The sequence below is a fragment of the Polypterus senegalus genome, chromosome 12, assembly GCF_016835505.1.
Source record: "Polypterus senegalus isolate Bchr_013 chromosome 12, ASM1683550v1, whole genome shotgun sequence".
Lineage (NCBI taxonomy): Eukaryota > Metazoa > Chordata > Cladistia > Polypteriformes > Polypteridae > Polypterus > Polypterus senegalus.
In genome coordinates, this window is record NC_053165.1 from 135,763,407 (window position 1) to 135,783,347 (window position 19,941).

General features: G+C 38.4%; 1 protein-coding gene across 3 annotated transcripts in view; it reads right to left on the minus strand.

Annotated features, from left to right (window-relative positions):
* sin3aa (SIN3 transcription regulator family member Aa) overlaps positions 1–19,941 on the minus strand; it is a 100,692-nt gene that overhangs the window by 53,989 nt on the left and 26,762 nt on the right. For all 3 annotated transcript variants that reach the window (XM_039773556.1, XM_039773557.1, XM_039773554.1), the window contains one exon: positions 13,201–13,411. In XM_039773556.1, the coding sequence (XP_039629490.1) occupies positions 13,201–13,380 (180 nt within the window). In that variant the 5' untranslated portion in view covers positions 13,381–13,411. The remainder of the gene's footprint in view (positions 1–13,200; positions 13,412–19,941) is intronic.

Sequence of the window (19,941 nt, forward strand, 5' to 3'; positions counted from 1 at the left end):
TATAACAAAATGTTTAATGTCCCTGCAGCTGAAAAAAACCCCAACAGCATGATGCTGCCACCGCCATGCTTCACTATGGGGACTGTATTGGACAAGTGATGAGCAGTGCCTGGTTGTCTCTACACATACCGCTTAGAATTAAGGCCAAAAAGTTCTATCTTGGTCTTATCAGACCAGAGAATCTTATTTCTCACCATATCAGAGTCCTCCAAGTGTCTTTTAGCAAACTCCAAGATAGAACTTTTTGGCCTTAATTCTAAGCGGTATGTGTGGAGACAACCAGGCACTGCTCATCACTTGTCCAATACAGTCCCCACAGTGAAGCATGGCGGTGGCAGCATCATGCTGTGGAGGTATTTTTCAGCTGCAGGGACAGGACGACTGGTTGCGCTCGAGGGAAAGATGAATGCAGCTAAGTACAGGGATATCCTGGACAAAAACCTTCTCCAGAGTGCGAAGGACCTCAGACTGGGCCGAAGGTTTACCTTCCAACAAGACAATGACCCTAAGCACACAGCTAAAATAACGAAGGAGTGGCTTCACAACAACTCTATGACTGTTCTTGAATGGCCCAGCCAGAGCCCTGACTTAAACCCAATTGAGCATCTCTGGAGAGACCTAAAAATGGCTGTCCACCAACGTTTACCATCCAACCTGACAGAACTGGAGAGGATCTGCAAGGAGGAATGGTAGAGGATCCCCAAATCCAGGTGTGAAAAACTTGTTGCATCTTTCCCAAGAAGACTCATGACTCATTAGCTCAAAAGGGTGCTTCTACTAAATACTGAGCAAAGGGTCTGAATACTTATCAATATGGGGTGCTGTGTGTACATTAATGATGGAAAAAAATAATTTAAATGATTTTATCAAATTGCTGCAATACATTAATCCCTCCTCAATCGCGGGGGTTGCGTTCCAGACCCCCCCGCTATAGGTGAAAATCCGCAAAGTAGAAACCATATGTTTCTATGGTTATGTTTATATATTTTAAGCCCTTATAAACTCTCCCACACTGTTTATAAATATTCCCCGCAGAGTTATACAGCATAATCCCTTTGTATTCTCTAAGATATTAGGTAAGATTCATTGAAATTATGTATATAAACACACTGTTTATATACAGTAAAACCTAAATATTATTTTAAAGATATTGAGTGTCTCCGATATCACATATGTTACAGCCATTACGATAGACATGCCACCAGCAATAAATACGTACAATGCAACAAAAATAGTATACAGTAAATGTGTGTGTACAGTGACACTAAACGTACGTACATGTACTAAGTACTGTAAGTAGAAAATTAATTATGGTTACTCACCAACAATGACACGATGACTTGTCTGATAACAATGAGTTTAATTTTACTGCACAACAAAGGAGAGCGTTACAGCCCTTAAAGGAGCCACTTCAGGCGATTGTGTAGCACTGCCGTTGTTCTTCTTCTGGCAGTCTTCAATACAAATCCCTAAAGCAGATTCCATCCAGACTACTGTCTTATTACATCCACTTACAACTCGTTTTGCACCCTGGTTAAAAGGACACTGCGGCCGTAGATCTTATATTCCTTTCCTACTTTTTAAATAAAAAGAATCGTAGCCTTCAACAAATCCAAAACATTTACCTTTTCAGCAATCGTTAACATCTTCCGTTTGCGCTTGGGCACGGCCCCTGAAGCAGTAGCAGATCGTTTTGGAGCCATAATGAAGGGCTTGACTATGCACAAAGATAAACACAAAAGAGCACAACTCTTTACAAAGCGAAACACGTTGATGCTGAATGAGCGAGATGAGACTTCCTGGTTAAAACTGCATTCAGCAGGGAGGAACTTAACTGCGTGCTCTGATTGGTTAGCTTCTCAGGCAGGAGAACGTAACTGCATGCTCTGATTGGTTAGCTTCTCAGTCATCCGCCAATAGCGTCCCTTGTATGAAATCAACTGGGCAAACCAACTGAGGAAGCATGTACAGGAAGTAAAAAGACCCATTGTCCGCAGAACCCGCGAAGCAGCGGAAAATTTGCGTTATATATTTAGTTATGCTTTCATATAAAATCCGCGATAGAGCGAAACCGCGAAAGTCAAAGCGCGATATAGCAAGGGATTACTGTATAACAAAGAGAGAAAAACACCCCCATAGCATGATGCTGCCACCGCCATGCTTCACTGTGGGGACTGTATTGGACAAGTGATGAGTAGTGCCTGGTTGTCTCCACACACTGAGGACAGGCAAGACACATGACAGCCCGCATGGAGTTTGCTAAAAGACACCTAAAGGACTCAGAGATGGTGAGAAATAAGATTCTCTGGTCTGATGAGACCAAGATAGAACTTTTTGGCATTAATTCTAAGCGGTATGTGAGTTTAATGACTAAATGATTTGCACATATAGAGCTCGAGTGTATTGTGCCTGGTTGCCTTCCACTCCTTTTCTGACATACTGAGCAACAGATCCTTTCCCATATGTACTCTGGAAGAGTAAAGGATGAGACTTTCAAATATTTTTATAAATTGTAGAGATGCTCTCTGAGTATTCAAGACTAATAATTCTTCTGGAACAAAACAAGGTAGAAGGTAAGGAAAATTGAGCAGGTTTTATTTAGCAAAGTTTCTAGCTTGAAAGTACTGGACGAACTGTGTTGATCAGAAGTTATATTTGAAACATAATTGTTTGTAGGATGCAAAGACAATATCTATGTAGAAGTCTCTAACTGTTTTAATCCTGGACATTTTCCAGACATTGAATAGTGTACATGTTGGAGAGGGTGGAAAAAGGTGGGTGTTATGTAAAGGTACAACAAATAAAAGCTTTTCGTTCTTAAAGTGCTTACTACATTGGTTCCATATTCTAAGAGAATAAAGGGTATTTGCATTTTTAGTGTAGTGACGGTTTGTATTAAATGGGGCACAGAGCAGGTAAAATAAAGAATTACTGCAAGATTGCAGACCAGACTTGTGGATATTCATTAATTTGTGTCCATGTCCAGGTCTTTATAGCTTGCATATTTGCCCCCAGTAATAAAATTGAAAGTTGGGTAGTTCCATGCCCCTTCTGCTTTAGGTCACTGTAGAGTCTCTCTTTGGATGTGTAGATGTTTCAAATTTCAAAAAAATGAAGTTATGATTGAGTCTAATGTCTTAAAAATGATTTGTTAATGTATATGGGGAAATGGCCAAATATTTTACACCTTTGGACAACCGCCAATGCCTCTTAAACATCTTAGATTCACAGGTGACGATATCAGTAGTGGACACTTTGATGTTTATGAATCTTTAAACTCTCAAAAGCTGGATGCGAAGTTATCGATGAAACCGGCTGTATGCTTACAACGCTTGACAGATGGCTAATGTCACTTCAACACAACAAGTCCTGCAAATACTGTCGTAATTGAAACAAACCATGAAACTCACACCGATTATGACAGCAGCAATCCAAGCTGTGGGATTTGAGGCAAGATTGCTTTTCACATGGCCAACAGTACGTTGCATGCTCAAGAGTAAGCTCAGCGTACAGCTTGGTCATATTACAACCGGAGGGCCGAACTTTGCTGCTGCGAAGCGTGGGTATTTTGCTAGTGTGTATATATATATATATATATATATATATATATATATATATATATATATATATATATATATATATATATATATATATATATATATATATATATATATTGCTCAAAAGAATTAAAGGAACACTTTTTAATCAGAGTATAGCATAAAGTCAATGAAATTTATGGGATATTAATCTGGTCAGTTAAGTAGCAGAGGGGGTTGTTAATCAGTTTCAGCTGCTGTGGTGTTAATGAAATTAACAACAGATGCACTAGAGGGGCAACAATGAGATGACCCCCAAATCAGGAATGGTTTAACAGGTGGAGGCCACTGACATTTTTCCCTCCTCATCTTTTCTGACTGTTTCTTCACTAGTTTTGCATTTGGCTACAGTCAGTGTCACTACTGGTAGCATGAGGCTTATACCTGGACCCTACAGAGGTTGCACAGGTAGTCCAACTTCTCCAGGATGGCACATCAATACGTGTCATTGCCAGAAGGTTTGCTGTGTCTCTCTGCACAGTCTCAAGGGCATGGAGGAGATTCTAGGAGACAAGCAGTTACTCTAGGAGAGCTGGAGAGGGCCATAGAAGGTCCATAACCCATCAGCAGGACCAGTATCTGCTCCTTTGGGCAAGGAGGAACAGGATGAGCACTGCCAGAGCCCTACAAAATGACCTCCAGCAGGCCACTGGTGTCAATGTCTCTGACCAAACAATCAGAAACAGACTTCATGAGGGTTGCCTGAGGGCCCAAATGTCTACTGCGCCCTGTGCTCACTGCACAGCACTGGGGAGCTCAATTGGCATTTGCCATAGAATACCAGAATTGGCTGGTCCACCACTGGCGTCCTGTGCTTTTCACAGATGAGAGCAGGTTCACCCTGAGTATATGTGAAAGACGTGAAAGGGTCAGGAGAAGCCATGGAGAATATTATGCTGCCTGTAACATCGTTTAGCATGACTGGTTTGGTGGTGGGTCAGTGATGATCTTGGAGGCATATTCATGGAGCGACTCACAGACCTCTACAGGCTAAACAACGGCATCCTGACTGCCATTAGGTATCAGGATGAAATCCTTGGACCCATTGTCAGACCCTACGCTGGTGCAGTAGGTCCTGGTTTCCTCCTAATGCACGACAATGCCCAGCCTCATGTGGCAAGAGTATGCAGGCAGTACCTGGAGGATGAAGGAATTGAATCAATTGAATGGCCTTCACGATCCCCTGACTTAAACCCAATAGAACATCTGTGGGACATTATGTTTCGGTCCATTAGGCGCCGCCAGGTTGCTCCTCAGACTGTACAACAGCTCAGGGATGCCCTCATACAGATCTGGGAGGAAATGCCACAAGACACCATCCGTCGTCTCATTAGGAGCATTCCCCGACGTTGTCAAGCATGCATACAAGCTCGTGGGGGCCACACAAGATACTGAAAAGCATTTTGAGTAGCAGAAATTAAGTTTTTGAAAAATGGACTAGCCTGCCACATCTTCATTTCACTCTGATTTTAGGGTGTCTACACAATTGAGCCCTCTGTAGGCAGAAAACTTTTATTTCCATTAAAAGACTTGGCATCCTTTTGTTCCTACGACATTGCCCTGTCGTTATTTGTATAGATATCCAACTTCATATTGAGATCTGATGTATCTAATGTTTCTTTAAAGTGTTTCTTTAATTTTTGTGAGCAGTGTGTATATCTATACTAATAAAAGGCAAAGGCCTCACTCACTCACTCACTCACTCACTCATCACTAATTCTCCAACTTCCTGTGTGGGTGGAAGGCTGAAATTTGGCAGGTTCATTCCTTACAGCTTCCTTACAAAAGTTGGGCAGGTTTTATATCGAAATTCTACGCGTAATGGTCATAACTGGAAGCAGTTTTTCTCCATTTACTGTAATGGAGATGAGCTTCAACGCCGGGGCGGAGTTTCGTGTGACATCATCACGCCTCCCACGTAATCACGCAGTACATAGAAAACCAGGAAGACCTCAAAAAAGCGCTGAAGAAAACATGCATTATATAATTGAGAAGGCAGCGAAACAATAAGAAAGCGAAAGTGACATATACAACCATATTCATGAGTTCTGCTACTTCGGAAACAAAGCACGATGTAAACCTACACTTTAAGTTCATAGACAGGCTGCCGCTGGCGTTTGTAATTTAGTGCCTGCCCATATAAGGCCATCCGTCAGCGCAATCCAATAGCAAACTGCCACGGGTAAATATTCACGGGTGAAGGACTGTGCTTATGGAGAGGAAGATGAGATGGTCAGGGTGGTGTTTGACACTAACTCAGCGAAACTGCCAGAGAAAGTTTTAAGTGCCAGGACTAAGGTAACATTAAATAAAGCTATGGACATAGCACGAGATGGCACCAGCACAGCTGGGAACCTTCGATGCAAGTACACCGAGTGGCTCACGTGAACTGATGCAGTGCACAGATAAAAGCAACAGTTCCAAAGAGCGCTGAACAAAACCGAATTACACAATTGAAAAGGCAGCAAAAATATGAAGCGCCTGATAAGCATATTCATAAATGCAGCTACTGTGGAAACAAAGCATACGGTGGAAAAAGTCAATGTCCCGCTAAAGGAAGACAGCGTAAAAAAAAAACCCGTGCATGCAGTTTGTCACATCACAGATAAAAAGGAAGACGAGCTGTTTATTGATGCAGTAAGGAACTAATCGATGAATGAAACCTGTCATCTTTACAACGATTGACAAACACGGAATGTAACTTGAACACATCGTACAAATACGAGCCTGATTGAAAGAAATAATGATAATCAAATCCTTGATGACAGCAACATTCAATAACACTCACAAAACAATTACTGTATATTGACAATCATGTTACGTTATTTTTAAAATGTTCCCTTTTCTTTTCATAACTTCTACTTCCACTGCGATACACGGTATATATATATATATATATATATATATATATATAAATATAAATGTATATCTATAGCCCGATCTACAATACATACTTTAGCATAGACAAGCGGTGGCACAATTGTAGAGTCTTCGCCTCTAACACCGACATTCGAGGTTCGATTCCCGAGAGGGGATGGTACTGACTATGTACGCGCGCTACCCGATTCATTTTACCTTCCCATCTCCTTGGTTTGGGACGTATGAAAAAATATTAGGTTAACGCAGAACGTTACGTTATTTTTAAAATTTTCCCTTTCTTAGCACAAGCACAGCTGAGAAGCTTCGATGCATGTACTCCATAACGCGTTAAAAATAACGATTTAATCACACTTTCAATTCCAAGCAAACGGGAACTTTTGTCAATGCATGATTTCCTGGTACATCCATTACACTGATGCACACATCACAGCTACAAAAATGTTACAGTCGGAATAAAGCATTTTCTTAAAATTTTTTTAAGAAGAAAAACTGCACTTTATGTTGAAATTTTGGTTATTATTATTTAAAGACAATACTATTCTGAAAATGTACTTAAAGTACTTAAACTACCACTTTATTTTTAAGTCTGCCCAATTTTAACCAGGGATGATATTTTTGTTTTGAATTCAAATGCAGTTTAAAAGCTTTTTTTTCAGAAATTAAAACAGCTTCAGTTTACAATATTCATGTCCATGTCTATTATTTGATTCTGTCGCCCACTAAAACCGTTTTAAATAAAAAAAAACATTTGCGATTTGGGGCAAATTTACGTGTGCGATTACATACGATTAATCAAGATTAATTCTTACACAGCCTCTAATTAATTGGATTAATTTTTTTAATCGAGTCCCACCCCTAATACAGTATATATATGTAGATATATATATGTAGATTTGTATATATATGTGTATATACAGTATATATGTAGATATGTATAACTGTATATATATATATATATATATATGTGTATAGATGTGTATATATATATGTTTATATGTATATATATATGTTTATATATGTGTCTGTGTGTGTGTGTATATATATATATATATATATATATATATATATATATGCCAGCAACACTCATGACAATTACAAAACAATTACATTGTCAATCATGTTACGCTATTATTAAAATGTTTCCTTTTCTTTTTACTTCTCGCCAATCGCAGCTATTTTGTGTATGTATATATATATATATATATATATATATATATATATATATATATATATATATAAATAGATAGATATGACAACAACACTCATATCAATGACAAAACAATTACATTAACAATCATCTTAATGCTATTTTTAAAATGTTTGCTTTTCTTTTTCATAACTTCTTTAACACACTGCTTCTCCGCTGCGAAGCGCGGGTATTCTGCTAGTATATTAATAAAAGGCAAAGCCCTCACTCACTCACTGACTCACTCATCACTAATTCTCCAACTTGCCGTGTAGGTAGAAGGCTGAAATTTGGCAGGCTTATTCCTTACAGCTTACTTACAAAAGTTGGGCAGGTTTCATTTCGAAATTCTACGCATAAGGGTCATAACTGGAAGCTATTTTTCCCCATATAATGTAATGGAGTCTTGAGTTGGAGATGGCCGCGGGGGGCGGAGTTTCGTGTGACATCATCACGCCTCCTACGTAAGTACGTAGAGAACAAGGAAGAACTCCAAGCACAAAACGCCATTTCACAATTGAGAAGGCAGAAAAACATTATGAAGCAAATGATGCATATGCGGAAACAAAGCACGGCGTGAACCGTAAGTTTATATTAAATTAAGTTCATAGACAGGCTGCCACTAGCGCTTGTAATTTAGTGCCTGCCCATATAAGGCCGCCCATCAGCGGCAATCCAATACAAACACTGCCGGTAAATGTTCACGGGTGAAGGACTGTGCTTATGCAGAGGAAGATGAGATGGTCAGGGTGGTGTTTGGCACAAACTCATTGAAACTGCGAGAGAAACTTTTAAGTGCCGGGTCTTAGCTGACATTACACGAGATGGCACCAGTACAGCTGGGAACCTTCGATGCAAGAACACCAAGCAGCTCACGTGAACTGACGCAGTGCACAGACAAAAAGCAACAGTTCCAAAGAGTGCTGAACAAAAACCGAATTACACAATTGAGAAGGCAGCAAAAAATATGAAGCGCCTTATACATACAATCATATTCATAAGTGCAGCTACTGCGGAAACAAAGCACACGGTGGAAAAAGTGAATGTCCTGCTAAAGGAAGACAGTGTAAAAAAACCCGTGCATGCAGTTTGTCACATCACAGATAAAAGGAAGACGAGCTGTTTATTGATGCAGTAAGGAACTAATCGATGAATGAAACCTCTTATCTTTACAACGATTGACAAACACGGAATGTAACTTGAACACATCCTACAAATACGAGCCTGATTGAAAGAAATAATGATAATCAAATCCTTGATGACAGCAACATTCAATAACACTCACAAAACAATTACTGTATATTGACAATCATGTTACGTTATTTTTAAAATGTTCCCTTTTCTTTTCATAACTTCTACTTCTCCACTGCGTACACGGGTATATATATATAAATGTATATATATACCCGATCTACAATACATACTTTAGCATAGACAAGCCACACGCTGTGGCTAATTGTAGAGTCTTAAGCCTAACGACATTCGAGGTTCGATTCCCGAGAGGGTGTACTGACTATGTATGCGCTACCTGATTCATTTTACCTTCGATCTCCTTGGTTTGGGACGTATGAAAAATATTAGGTTAACGCAGAATCATGTTACGTTATTTTTAAAATTTTCCCTTTCTTAGCACAAGCACAGCTGAGAAGCTTCATGCATGTACTCCATAACGCGTTAAAAATAACGATTTAATCACACTTTCAATTCAAAGCAAACGGGAACTTTTGTCAATGCATGATTTCCTGGTACATCCATTACACTGATGCACACATCACAGCTACAAAAATGTTAGAGTCGGAATAAAGCGCGTTCCTACGACTGATCATTTCGACTTCCGAGCGAAGCCTTGATAAAAGCATGGTTTTGTGCACACTGAAAAGCAAGCAAAATTAGATGCATTACAGAAAGCGGACTTTGTGGCTCTTACTGGGGATCATTGGACTTCCGTGACCGTTAGTAATTCTAAATACATCTAATTACAAAATGTTCAATGATCACACTGTTTTAGCCTAATGTACAAAATAATTTTGGCTAATGTTACTCAGAGTTTAAAGAGTAAGCTGGTCAAATTACCTTTTATGTTTCTGACTTATTTTTTTAAGAAGAAAACTGCACTTTATGTTGAAATTTTGGTTATTATTATTTAAAGACAATACTATTCTGAAAATGTACTTAAAGTACTTAAACTACCACTTTATTTTTAAGTCTGCCCAATTTTAACCAGGGATGATATTTTTGTTTCTGTTTTGAATTCAAATGCAGTTTAAAAGCTTTTTTTCAGAAATTAAAACAGCTTCAGTTTACAATATTCATGTCCATGTCTATTATTTGATTCTGTCACCCACTAAAACCTTTTAAATTAAAAAAAAAAACATTTGCGATTTGGGGCAAATTTACGTGTGCGATTACATACGATTAATCAAGATTAATTCTTACACAGCCTCTAATTAATTGGATTAATTTTTTTAATCGAGTCCCACCCCTAATATATATATGTAGATATATATATGTAGATTTGTATATATATGTGTATATACAGTATATATGTAGATATGTATATGTTGTATATACAGTATGTATATATGTGTGTGTATATATACAGTATGTGTATATATGTATATGTATGTGTGTATATGTATATATATATATATATATATATATATATATATATATATATATATATATATATATATATATATATATATATATATATATATATATATATATATATATATATATGCCAGCAACACTCATGACAATGACAAAACAATTACATTGTCAATCATGTTACGCTATTATTAAAATGTTTCCTTTTCTTTTACTTCTCCGCTGCCAATCGCAGGTATTTTGCTATATATATCTCTATATCTATCTATATATATATCTATATCTATATATATATATATATATATATATAAATAGATAGATATGACAACAACACTCATATCAATGACAAAACAATTACATTAACAATCATCTTACGTTATTTTTAAAATGTTTGCTTTTCTGTTTCATAACTTCTTTAACACACTACTTCTCCGCTGCAAAGCGCGGGTATTTTGCTAGTATATATATATAGCCGAAAAAGCACTCCTGAACTAGATACATGTACTTATATGACAGCATGAACTGCTTGTAGATAAGATTAGTCTTTTATTGGTGTCAACATATTGCAGTAGTTTTATTAAAAATAAATGTCGGTCATTCTAAAACCCATCACATGTCAGATGCCCGTGCACGGTCATCCCCAGGCTCCCGGGATTCCCAAATTCCTGGGAATTGATTCCCTATACAGAAGGAAGCACTTTCTCAATCCTTCTGGCTAGAATTTTGGACAGTATCTTAACATTGTTATTCAACAGAGAGATTGGTCTGTATGGGGCACTTTGTAGTAGGATCCTTGTTCTTCTTAGGAAAGATGACAATTAATGCTTGGTGAAACGTTTGAGGTACAATGTTTTTGTCTTTAGCTTCTATAGATGTTGCTAATAATAGTGGAGCTAATAGGGCCAGCTGCTTTCCCACTTTGAAGTGACTTTATAGCATCTAGTAATCAAAGGTGGGTAGTAATGAGTTACATTTACTCCGTTACATTTTCTTGAGTAACTTTTTTAAAAAATTGTACTTCTAAGAGTAGTTTTACTGCACCATACTTTACTTTTTACTTCAGTACATTTGTGAAGAAGTGCTACTCTTATTCTGCTACATTGGGCAACACTCGAATTGTTACTTTATTCCATTAGATACGCTATATTTTTGCCAGCGAGAAGCCGCCAGTGGATCTACTGCATGACTGTTTCACCAATCAGACGTAGCAACAATAATCAAAGTCTCCATTTCACCAATCAGACATAGCTACAATAATCACATGGCTTAGTTTCACAAATCAGACGTAGGCACGCAGTCACGTGACCTAGTGGCACAAACTCCTCACAGAGAGCGGACAGGGAAAGAAAGTATACAAGTGGAACCTTGGTTTGCGAGCATAATTCGTTCCGGAAATGTGCTCTCAATCCAAAGCACTCATATATGAAAGCGAATTTCCCCATAAGAAATAATGGAAACTCAGATGATTCGTTCCACAACCCAAAACTATTCATATAAAAATGATTAATACAAAATAAAAAGTTAAAGTACATAAAACAAATAAACCTGCATTTTACCTTTGAAAAGAACATGGCTGGCGTGAGTGAGTTTCTAAACTCTTGTGGGATTTCACCCTACAGGACAACATGCGGAAGAGCGTCCCGAGACAACCACAGGCACCCAACGCTGTAGCATTTCGCCGTAAAATCAAATCCGAAAAGATCGCGGTCATGCTATAAGAACCTGCCGTTGATGGGTGATACAAGGAACAAGGAACATTATAAATGCGCAGGGCACAGTAATAATTGGCCACTAACCTGGGCATGACCTTGCCTGACTGCTGTGTCTGTGTATAGAAGAGTGGCAGATCCCGCTACAATAAATAACCATGCTGTTCCTATTTCAAGCTAAGTCAAGATGGTATTGCTAAAGTATTGAGACTCAGCTTCGTGTTTTGGGATGCAAGATGGGGACTCACACATCACAGCGCATACACATGGTCACAATACTGTAGTAAACAATAAACTCTTGTACGGATGTTGACTATATGAGTGAGGCACACCGACTGATGATTGCCCACAATCCCGCAGTGAGAGAGAGAGAGAGAAGAACCATCAGCTCAGTTGTGATCATGTGACTGAGGCAACAATTTTTTTACAATAGCATTTAAATGCCACCTTTTGTCTGTAATGCACAGATATTCCAACAGATGGAAGACATGTATCTGCTTATTTACAACAGGCTTTTCAGGAGCATTTTGAGTACAGTATATTAATGCTGCCTAGGTCTAAGAATCGTCATATAACATATATGACACAAAAGGTGATATGATATAGGGTTTAACCATTTTTCTTCAATGTCTACATCTTTAGTCTTGGTACATACTTCTTATTACTTTTCTTTATGCATCTAACCAAAAGAACTTCTACCAGCAAGCAAAGCTGTGCTTTACAAATTTTTCAAAGATCGACCTCATGTTTATCACTGTATCTCTATCAACTTTCCTCACTCACAGTCTATCATAATCCTTGCACTACCAAATTAATGATACCAACTTTTCCTCCTTCTTAAACATGGTGTGCACAAAACAATTTTCACTGCAAAATCAAATCCAGAATCCCATCACTCCCAACATTCCAGGTGCTGAAGGTAAAACCCCCATACACTCCCTCAAAGTCACCACTACTCTCTCCAACATGACCATTCAATTCACCACATAGTACAACAACCTTCCCCCCTAAGACACCCCAGAAGTCGCCTCCATCAACTTATCCCAAAAGTCCTCATCAATTCTGTTAACTTGTGAAGCATATACTGAAGACTATATTCATGAATCTTAACAACTATAGAAAGCTAACTGGCTGATGAACATAATAAACACCTAAAATTCATAAATATGTATTATTTTATACAGTAACTAATGGTCATGTTATATGCTTTCATACAACGTACCTGGTAACCTTGAGGAACAGAATATTGAATGCCAGTAGTGGGTTGCATGTTTTCTGTGACAGCTTCGTACAAAGCTGGCGCTGGTGCCAAAACACGGTGCTGAAATCCTTCTGTATTGCTTGTCAGACGCCGCTGTTGCGATGAAAAGACAGGATCCTGTTCATCTGACCGTCGCTTCATTGTTAACTCATACTCAAATGGGCTTTATACCCTGAGAAAATATGAAGAAAAAATAACTACTTGTAAAAATAAAAAAAGGCATTTATGTATTACTGAAATTATATAGTATGGATAAAATGACATCCAAGGAAATCAAATGTCAAAACAGAAATACAAATGACACACAATATGCTAAGAGGATATTTTATATTATACACATACAGTGACATTTAAAATGGCTTATTGCACTGGAATGCCTCATATAGACTTGTTTTGAGACATGTTGTTCATTGAAATAGACACAAGGGCAGTATTTACACTACACATGCATACTAAATATAGCTTAGTTTGAGAGCATTTCAAGCAAAAGGGTGTCAAAGATTTCTAAAAATGGTTTAATATTCTCTGCTGAAGTACGCAAAAATGCATCTATAATGGCATCCAATAATCTACCAGTTGCCATACAGTATACACAAGGATACTTGCAGGCACAGTAGTTGAGTGTGTGGCACCATGTCATCATGTGATCCACCCCTATGAACTAGATCTCAATAGTATGTTTCCCTTTTATTATGCAAAATGCTATCAATAATACAACAAGTATCTTAACCATGAAGAGAGGATACCCAGGCATACATGAAGCAGCATTTCTATCACAGCAGCTCTCTTTGCAGCTGGCCTCATAGTTAAGACTGTACACATGAATGAATCCCAAGAATGACAAGATGCTCTGATTTGTAAACAAAAATGTATAAAGCAATTTTCAGTAATGTAAAGAGATGTTTTTACATGTACAATGCATAAATAACCACCTTGTCTGAGAATACTTTCCTTGTATTATTTTGTGTTTTCAAGGGTGTCTCTTTTTAAAAACTGATGATTATTAATTGACTATCAGCTATGAAAAGGGACCAGAATTTGCTTCCCTTACATATACATAAGTATTGCAATAGTGTTTACTTTATACCTTACTAAGGGAGACATAAAAGTGCAAAGTGCCCACCGTAATATTGGTAGACGACCACACTTTGGGTCACTTTTGCTACAACCTCTGCCTTCTACAACATTTTTTATTTACTTTTGAAAATTCAGTATTTATTTGCTATCCAGTACAGTGCCCCAAATCGTCAGAGCCTACATTGACAGCATCAGGTACAAAGCAAGAACTAATCTGGACAGCATGCCAAATCTCTCACAGAGGGATAAAATTGTACAAATACAAAGTCCTAACAGGGATTTTAAAACAATACTGCAGAACTGCAAAGCAACAGATTTAATTGTTTTGTCCTTGCATTACCCAATATGCAACCACTACTGTGGAATTCTCACTATTTTTGAAAAACAATACATCAATATATTTAAATGTCTCATATTTAATCATGAAAATTATGATGCTTTTTGCCCATTATGAAAAATGCTAGGATAAAAACTGAGTTCAAACATGTTGTCTTTGAGGCTGTTATACCTCTCTGCCAAGGTGAAAACAATGGTGTCCAGGAAAGTGTGAATCTGAAAATGCAGCACAAGATTTATTATATCTGGCATACACCTCAGTATTTGTTGGTAAATTGCATTTTGTGCGTTTTCATGAAGATATCACAACAATTTGGTTGACTATTCTGTTTTGAATGATAATGTTGTCAAATTAACAAATATTTCATATTCAAATGTTCAAATTAAAAAATGTCTAAAAATACCAGAACGTAGGCTACAATATTTGGGTGTCACATACATGTTTTCATATTTTAACTATAATACTTTCATGTATTATATATGATATGCCAAAAATACGAATTGTGTTTAATGCTGTTTGTTGCTCAGTACAGAGAACCGAAGGATTATGCCTTCCCTGGACCACGATTCGGGACTGCCCTGGTGGCTATGGGGACCACGGGAAAGGAGCATGGAAACTCAACTCTATAGGGGCCCGTGGTCACTGCCAGGGGATGCTCAGATGCCTGAAGAGCCCTGGTCCTCAGCACTTCCGTCACACCCAGAAGTGCTGGGGGGACGAAGACCAGGGACACTCAAAGTGCTTCTGGGTGCACGGCCGGCACTTCCTCCACACCAGGGAATGCCGGCAGAAGCTCATTGGGAAGCACGTGGAGCATGTCCGGGTGGACATAAAAGGGGCCACCTCCCTCCATTCGATGGCTGGAGTCAGGTGGAAGAGGATGGAGCATGGAGGAAAGGAGTGGAGATGGTCAGGAAAGGAAAAGGCATTTTGAGAGGCCATAACTGAAGGGTGATTGGTGCAGGGGCACAGGGCTGTGTGTGACACTTTGTATATAAAATGTATAATAAACGTGTGTTGGTTGGTGAACCATCGGTGTCCGGGCCAGTCTCCACAATGTATATATATATTATATAAAATCTTGAGCAGTGAGAAAAGAGCTGTATAAATGCAAAGAATTATTTCTTCTACTTCTTTTTGCTGCGCCCATTAGGGGTTGCCACAGGAGATCATCTTTTTCCATATCCTCCTTTCCTCTGCATCTTGTTCTGTTACACCCATCATCTGAATGTCCTATCTCACCACATCCATAAACCTTCCCTTAGGCCTTCCTCTTGCCTGGCAGCTCTATCCTTAGCATCCTATTCCCAATATATCCAGCATCTCTTCTCTGCACATGTTCAAACCAACACAATCTCGCCTCTCTGACTTTGTCTCCAAACCTGAACCTCTAACGTACTCATTTCTAATCCTGTCTATCTTCGTCACACCCAATGCAAATCTTAGCATCTTTTACTCTGTCACCTCCAGCTCAGTCTCCTGCTTTCTGGTCAGTGCCACTGTCTCCAACCCATATAACATAGCTGGTCTTAATAACATCTTGTAGACCTTCCCTTTCACTCTTGCCGATACCCATCTGTTACAACTTATTCCTGACACTCTCTTCCCTTTCCATGCTGCCTGCACACTCTTCTTCACCTCTCTTCCACAATTCGATACTGTGTACTGTTGATGCTACAATATAATAAAACTCAAAGGTCTGTGTGTGTCCAGTTCCTACAAGCAATGTGACTGGGCAGTCTGGGTTTGATGGCAATCAAAAGTGAAAAGTGTGAGATACACAAGGAGGAGTAAACCCAAAAAAATGACACTGAAGAGTTGATTTCAAAGATGGGAAATATATAAGCAGACAGGAAGTGAGCAAGGAGCCACAGAATAACAACAGAGCTTGAGAAATAGGCTTTATGGGAATGCACATAACAGAGGGGGCACCAGTCAAGAGAGGATGTAACACAAGGATTCAGAGGAAAGGCAGTGAAGGTAGATGTAGGTCAAGAGATATCAGTATATATTTATATAAATAAAATCATAAGCTGCTTGCAAGGATTGTCCATTTGTTTGGCAATCACACAGAAATAGTAGAGCCAATGTTTACAAAATTTTAAGTGTGTTTTGCTGTCAGTCTGACACTAAATACAGGCTATATGTTGTATCAGAAACAGGGGATATAATGGGAGTGGGCAACCCAACAACCAGTGTCGATATAGGGACTATAATTCCCATCATGTGGCAGGAGTACACTGGGACTGACGAGAGGATTCCTTCACCACGCAAAAAGTTTTATAGTGGCCAAAAGACTCCTAAGTCACCTAAGACTACAGGTATGTACAGTATTTTCTTCTTAAACTAATTTGGATAACAATTTCATTGTTATGCTGAATTACTGCTTTTGTCACATTTAGTGTACAATGAAATTCTTACTTGCATATGCTACATCAACATGCAATACTGTATGTTACCACTCTCCAACACTATGATTAGTGAGTTACAACTAACCTACATCAAAACCTCTGTGTTCTTCAATGTGCCTAAATAAGTAGCTAAGTGCCATCTGCATTATCAGATATCATGACTTGATGGCACTTGACCACAATAAAAAACCCAGGTGTAAACACGCTAGCAGTGGATCATGCACATCAAATTCAAATTTTTTCCAGGATGAATTGCAATTACATTTAACATGCGTGGAACTGCAAATATGTATTGTATTTATTTATATTTTTATTTGTATTGTATAATTATACAATTAGGTCAGCTGGAAAGGCAAAATGATTTTGTAGAGCGGTGGCACAAGTCAATTACGCCACAAAATATTGGCAAGCAAATGTGCAGCTTGAAAACTAGGGCTACAACTAATGATTATTTTGGTAGTCGACTAATCGTTCAATTTATTTTTCGATTAGTCATGATTATTTCATGCCTGACTATTTTGATGCCTGCGACCTGTGGTAACACATCCTGTTCTGGGCTCCAGTGCATGTCTTACCTCATTTGCTTATGTCTGTCAAACGGTGAATGTCACCCTGATGTCTCTGCATTAACACGATTAAAATTAATAATAATCAAATTAAAATTACAACCAGTGAAACATACGAATTTGAAAATAATCAGGAGTTTTTACATTAGTGTGACCATCACAATAAAAAAAAAATACATTAAAGAATACAAACTAAAGTGCACGTAGTCTTTAAACAAAAGAAGTGCATTTAAGTTAACCAAAAAATACATTGTTAAAACTGAAACGTTTTTCATATTTAAGTAATCAATGACAAAATATACACATAAACCATATAATATGTAAAGCCTGAAGTGCAAAGATCAAATAAACATTTTCACAATAGGTTCAAGGACAATACAATAGCCTCCGTGGTGCAGCAGTAGGAATTGCTTACTTATAATCAAGAGTCCCCCGGTTCAATCCGGACTGCCTTGTATATTTACCATTTTGAGTAGTGAGTTACTCTTATTGTTAATATTATACAATAAACACATGCATTTGATTTGCGTCTTTAACAGCCACTGTAAATATATAGTACTTGTAAAAGTTACCTTTTTTTCCACTTTCATTCTCTCAGTCAGATCACGATACATACTACCACTCCCCAGGGATCTGACGCGGTTACTTTTAATCTGAAACTGGGAATAACTGTAGATGTGAGTGGTGTTTTGAGGCAATCAAACTGGAAATTCTCTGATCTGGATGGATAAAAGCTGACACACAAACACTGGCACATCTGCCTTATTCGTATCTCATTGTCACTGTTTTTTTTTATTCAATTGTATTTAGTGTTCCTGCTTAGGCTGAATTAGTATGCACCTTATGGCCCATGATATCAAAGCCACACTGACAAAAAAATAAAGACATAGGTATACAGTGGGATGCAAAAGTTTGGACAACTTTGTTAATAGTCATTATTTTCCTGTATAAATCGTTGGTTGTTACAATAAAAAATGTCAGTTAAATATATCATATAGGAGACACACAGTAATAATTGAGAAGTGAAATGAAGTTTATTGGATTTACAGAAATTGTGCAATAATTGTTCAAACAAAATCAGGCAGGTGCATAAATTTGGGCACCGTTGTCATTTTATTGATTCCAAAACTTTTAGAACTAATTATTGGAACTCAAATTGGCTTGGTAAGCTCAGGGACCCCTGACCTACATACACAGGTGAATCCTATAATGAGAAAGAGTATTTAAGGGGGTCAATTGTAAGTTACCCTCCTCCTTTAATTTTCTCTGAAGAGTAGCAACATGGGGGTCACAAAACAACTCTCAAATGACCTAAAGACAAAGATTGTTCACCATCATGGTTTCGGGGAAGGATACAGAAAGCTGTCCCAGAGATTTAAGCTGTCTGTTTCCACAGTTAGGAACATATTGAGGAAATGGAAGACCGCAGGCTCAGTTCAAGTTAAGGCTCGAAGTGGCAGACCAAGAAAGATTTTGGATAGACAGAAGCGAATGGTGAGAACAGTCAGAGTCAACCCACAGACCAGCACTAAAGACCTACAACAGCATCTTGCAGCAGATGGAGTCATTGTGCATCGTTCAACCATTCGCGACTTTACACAAGGAGATGCTGTATGCGAGAGTGATGCAGAGGAAGCCTTTTCTCCGCCCACAGCACAAACAGAGCCGCTTGAGGTATGCTCAAGCACATTTGGACAAGCCAGCTTCATTTTGGAATAAGGTGCTGTGGACTGATGAAACTAAAATTGAGTTATTTGGGCATAACAAGGGCGTTATGCATGGAGGAAAAGAACACAGCATTCCAAGAAAACACCTGCTACCTACAGTAAAATATGGTGGTGGTTCCATCATGCTGTGGGGCTGTGTGGCCAGTGCAGGGACTGGGAATCTTGTCAAAGTTGAGGGACGCATGGATTCCACTCAGTATCAGCAGATTCTGGAGACCAATGTCCAGGAATCAGTGACAAAGCTGAAGCTGCGCCGGGGCTGGATCTTTCAACAAGACAAGGACCCGAAACACTGATCAAAATCCACTAAGGCATTCATGCAGCGGAACAAGTACAACGTTCTGGAATGGCCATCTCAGTCCCCAGACCTGAATATAATTGAAAATCTGTGGTGTGAGTTAAAGAGAGCTGTCCATGCTCGGAAGCCATCAAACCTGAATGACCTAGAGATGATTTGTAAAGAGGAATGGTCCAAAATACCTTCAACCACAATCCAGATTCTCATTGGAACCTACAGGAAGCGTTTAGAGGCTGTAATTTCTGCAAAAGGCGGATCTACTAAATATTGAATTCATTTCTTTTTT